The following is a 5,146-nucleotide window of genomic DNA, read 5'->3' on the forward strand; positions in this document are numbered from 1 at the left end:
ATATATATATATATATATATATATATATATATATATATATATATATATATATATATATATATATATATATACTGTAAAGAACGTGATTTTTTAGAAGCATAACATACCCCCACCCAAGTAATAAATAAATAAACTAATTCAATCCTTTTGTATCCAACTGAGTATCCAGATAGATTTATAAATTATAGTGAGAAATCATGAGAAATCATAAATGAAGAGAAATAACTTCTTTAATTCTTTCAGTACAGATTTGGCTCATCTCGAGTAAAAATATAAAGTAGTTTTTAAGGAAAGGTATATAAGTATGTAAAGTAACAACTGTACCCAGTGTGCTTTTATCATTTGAAATATTGAAAATTAATTTTATTTGCATCTGAAATCAGTAATGTAAATAAAATTACGTTGTATTTTTATAAAAATTATAATTAAAAGAATAAACTTAGAGATGTGAAGTGTTCATTATAAATTGAAAAAAAAAGGAAAATGGAATACGACGATACAATTCTCTGATAACTACATTATGTCTTATATATACATGCACAATCTCGTATATCTTTATGAATGAAGAACTTAGAGTACACATGCCCATTTTCCGAAGTTCCAAATCGTGGATGTTGTGGATTTTTTAAAACCTGCAGTATAATGTTTCTGACACAAAAATACGCACTGTAGGATTCACGGCGGATATGACCTGTCATCAGTATAAGTTTACTCCTCCTAGGCACCTAATCCCACCTTTGGTACTTCTTGGGATCCGTGTTTTATTCTCTATAAACGTAACAAATACGTATTTGTTTTTATGAATTTTTTTAAGATCCGATCATAATTTTTGTTAGTTATAGATACGAGCCCACCATTTTCAAAATCATTACCTAGAAAACTCTTATTTCTATATACAAATGTCTAACTATTACAAACTTGACAGTATTTGTCTCCCGAATCAATCATAATGGTTAATACTGTGCATATGAGAGTACTTGAGGTGGGTTGAAATTGAATTCAATTTCTCTTTTTTTCAGACTCCCGCGCCGAATTGTACCTACCTATAGATTTCATGTGTATCATCTAATGTTTTTTTATTTACTCTAATGAATAAGAAATATTTAGAATCTTGCCTTTTAGTGCTCTGTGGTCTTAATTAAGATAAAGTTGTTTATTTGAATATATCAAACTTCCAAATAGTTTTATATCTTATTTCCCAAAATAGGAGATTTGTGTATCACTGGAGTACAATTTTTAATAGAATACAGATGTAGGTGATTTTAAACATCATGAAAACATAACTATGAACATTGAACCAGAAAATATACTTCAGCTCATGACTGGAGTTATACATTTATATATATATATATATATATATATATATATATATATATATATATATATATATATATATATATATATATAATCTTTTCTAATAATGAGCTAATTTGCGTACAAATATAGAAAACAACCACTGTTACCCCTACTTTTGCTGTTTGAATTTGGATCAAAATCAGGGGGTTTGTCACATATTGGTATCCCTTACATACCAAAGACTGTAAAGAACGTGATTTTTCAGAAGCATAACATACCCCCACCCAAGTAATAAATAAATAAACTAATTCAATCCTTTTGTATCCAACTGAGTATCCAGATAGATTTATAAATTATAGTGAAAAATCATGAGAAATCATAAATGAAGAGAAATAACTTATTTAATTCTTTCAATACAGAGTTGGCTCATCTCGAGTAAAAATATAAAGTAGTTTTTAAGGAAAGGTATATAAGTATGTAAAGTAACAACTGTACCCAGTGTGCTTTTATCATTTGAAATATTGAAATTTTATTTGCATCTGAAATCAGTAATGTAAATAAAATTACGTTGTATTTTTATAAAAATTATGATTAAAAGAATAAACTTAGAGATGTGAAGTGTTCATTATAAAGTGAAAAAAAAAAAGGAAAATGGAATACGACGATACAATTCTCTGATAACTACATTATGTCTTATATATACATGCACAATCTCGTATATCTTAATGAATGAAGAACTTAGAGTACACATGCCCATTTTCCGAAGTTCCAAATCGTGGATGTTGTGGATTTTTAAAAACCTGCAGTATAATGTTTCTGACACAAAAATTTCCAAAAGGGTTCGCTTTTTTATGCCCCCATCGTTGGACATTCGTTTGTTTAAAGAATTTAGTACATATATATTTCATCTGATTTTTTCGCAACACTTTTAAGCTTTGTCAGAATTTTGACGCCAAGGCTTTCATACTTCACAAGATGCCTTGAGACAAGACCATTCTTTGTGTACAAAAAATTTTAACTTCAAAACCTTTGCCCTGAAGTTTGACCTAGCTAGATCCGATGAGTTTGATTAACCCTGTGCTGCCATATTGGGTCATCAGTTCATCAGTGTTTACCATTTAATTTTATTCTTGAGGAATGTATTTTGTAAACTAAATACATAGAGGTATGTTGTTAAATATAATATCAATATACATAAGTATTACATTATTCACATTCATGAATCTGGATCTATCATAATGTTCCAAAATCAAGGATTATAACAATTTTTTCAATGCCATCCTGTTTTGAACATGGATCATAATCTGGAGTTCTCGATTGTGAAAGCATCGTTGACATGAACTTCTTTGGAAATTTCTAAGTCTTTCCTTTCCTGGCCGTTGCACCCATGCAGAATATTTTTGCAAACTCTTGTAGAGAAAACGCGGTCGTATATGAAAGCACCCAGTGCTCCTCCTATCATAGGTCCAGCCCAATATATCTGTTGGTGAGATTCTTACATTTTACCAATCCAATCAAAATTTCAGATAATTAAGGCATACATTTATACTGACACGCAAAAGAAACGCAACAAGCAGTAGTCTACAAATGTTTGATTTTTTATCTTATGATTTTTAAAAGCGAATAAAGTAAGGCTAAACTCACTTTTCAGAAGATCAGAGATTCGATAAAAATGTTAAATGTTTATCTTTTAACTTTACTAAGTAACGTATGACTGTTAAAGCACCCCCACCCAGCCATTCAAGTAAAACGTGCAAGATTGTCCTAAACAACAATTGCACCTTAATTTCTACGATACAATAGGTTCATTAATATCGAGATCTGAGCGAACGAAATATTATTCTTTCGCATTTTTAAATGCCCGTTTTTCAGATGATTAGGTCGAATTTTCTCTAACTTAGAGCAGTGTAGCCACCCTTGGACTTCCGGTACAAGGACTGTACTTAATGCATCTGATACGTAAGACCCTGTTGAGGTGTAATGTAGTAAAATTTCGTATCAGCAACTCTCCATCACATTAACAGTGAAATTTTCCAGCAAGAGCACTGGAAATGCGTACATAAGCCATTTTCAAGTAGCCTTAGCATCGTTGCGGGAAAAGAAAGGAGATCGAGTTTATTTTTTGAAATTTTGCTGCATTACTTATGATGAGCAGTAAAAAACCTTTAAAACTCCATAATATTGGCAAATGTTTTGTTAAACATGCAATTTTTGATTTCTGTTAAGCAGACTCAAACTTGACTTCCGGTTATGGTATGGAATTCGTTCAACCGTTAAATTACCGATATTTACCAAATTGAAGATATTCATAGGTTTAAGTTACAAAATCCTTTACTTTACATAATTATTTCCCCCTAAAGTAGGGTGTTGCGTTTCTTTTGCGTGTCAGTATATAATATTGCATTTGTGTATGTATGTTATATGAACTGCATTTGTGTAGGCCTTATCTCTCTTAAAATGTTAAAAAAAAAGTCCTTTCTGAAAAAGAAAATCAAAATGCGAATACAAAATTAATGTACTTTTATCTATCAAAGTAATGTCATAGACTGATCCCTGTTCAATAATTTATACTAAATATAGAAAATATTTCAAATTAAGATTTTAGAATCACCTGATCGCTTCCTTAATGCATTTTGATATGAATGTTAATGTCAAATTAATGCACAATAATGAAAATTTGGAAGAAATATCTTTAAGTATCATACCCATGCTTTATCATATGTTGCATTGATAACCATTGGACCGAAGTTTCTCGCAGGATTCATGCAGCCTCCTGACAGATTCCACTAAAATTGAAAAGAAATGTAATCATTTTGTATTTTTTATAATTATGTATATACTTAATAGATTGGCAAAATGCCAAAAATAGTAACTGTAATCATTTTTTTTAAGAAGAGAACAAAAAAAAAAAAAAAAGATATTTACATTTCTCATCATTATATTTGATATTTTTTTAAATTGAAAAGTTTAGGATGTTTTTAATTTTTCTTTAAATCAGTTTAGGTGTTTTATAATTGTATTATATTAAATCAGTTCAATTTCTTGATAAGTTTATGCTAGATGTACCATTCTAGCAAAAATTAATTTCATGTAACGTTGTAATGATTCGTATAACAATTCAAAGAAAATGATTTTCTTAGTGCAATGCTGTAACTTGCTTTTGGAATTCCAGTTTTTATTTTTTTTTTTAAATTGATGTATTTTTTGGATTTTACTCAATTATAGCATTGTTAAACAGATTTTCCATTATATATTTTTTTTAATCAGCAACAGATATATATACGAGAATGGATTCACTTACTAAGTTGGACACAATTTTATGTCTAAAAGTTTCTCGATGTATTTAACTCGCAAAAATTTAGTCCTATGTAAAATCCTGCAAGATTTGAATTATTTACATTGATAAGGAAACATTGTTTGTTCTTGATAGTTTTAAACTCGGAAAAAATCAATTCATACACGCACGTGAACGTTTACTATCTTTATCAAAATATTTCAAATGTTCGATTAATCAATTATTACTAAGCTTTCTTAAAGATGACCCGAACTGCATCAATATTTAAGATCAATCAAAACAGGTCATGAACTTTGTATTTTAGAGATATCTCCTTTTGAGATTTAAAGTTTAAACGAGATGAGTGCTTGCATATTTGTATCACTATAACAAGAGGCCCAGGGGCCACAGCGCTCACCTGAGCACATCGGGCTTGAATTTATCCCCCCCTCCAGGCGTTCATCATTTGAACAAATTAGAATCTACACTACCTGAGGATGATTCCATATAAATATCACTAATCATAGCTTTGAAGTACTTGAAAAGAAGATTCTAAAAATTCTCCCTATATATCCC

At 29.6% G+C, this 5,146-nt stretch overlaps 1 protein-coding gene across 4 annotated transcripts in view; it reads right to left on the reverse strand.

Moving 5' to 3' along the window:
- Window positions 1-2,400: 2,400 nt before the first annotated feature.
- LOC134266308 (aquaporin-like) overlaps window positions 2,401-5,146 on the reverse strand; it is a 13,585-nt gene continuing 10,839 nt past the window's right edge. For all 4 annotated transcript variants that reach the window (XM_062748526.1, XM_062748528.1, XM_062748527.1 and 1 more), the window contains exons 3-4: window positions 4,002-4,082; window positions 2,401-2,776 (exon numbers count right to left, since the gene is read on the reverse strand). In XM_062748526.1, coding sequence (XP_062604510.1) covers window positions 2,594-2,776; window positions 4,002-4,082 — 264 coding nt within the window. In that variant the 3' untranslated portion in view covers window positions 2,401-2,593. The remainder of the gene's footprint in view (window positions 2,777-4,001; window positions 4,083-5,146) is intronic.

The sequence above is a fragment of the Saccostrea cucullata genome, unplaced genomic scaffold, assembly GCF_032062105.1.
Source record: "Saccostrea cucullata isolate Sc308-1 unplaced genomic scaffold, CSIRO_AGI_Scuc_v1 ctg979, whole genome shotgun sequence".
Classification (NCBI taxonomy): Eukaryota; Metazoa; Mollusca; class Bivalvia; order Ostreida; family Ostreidae; genus Saccostrea; species Saccostrea cuccullata.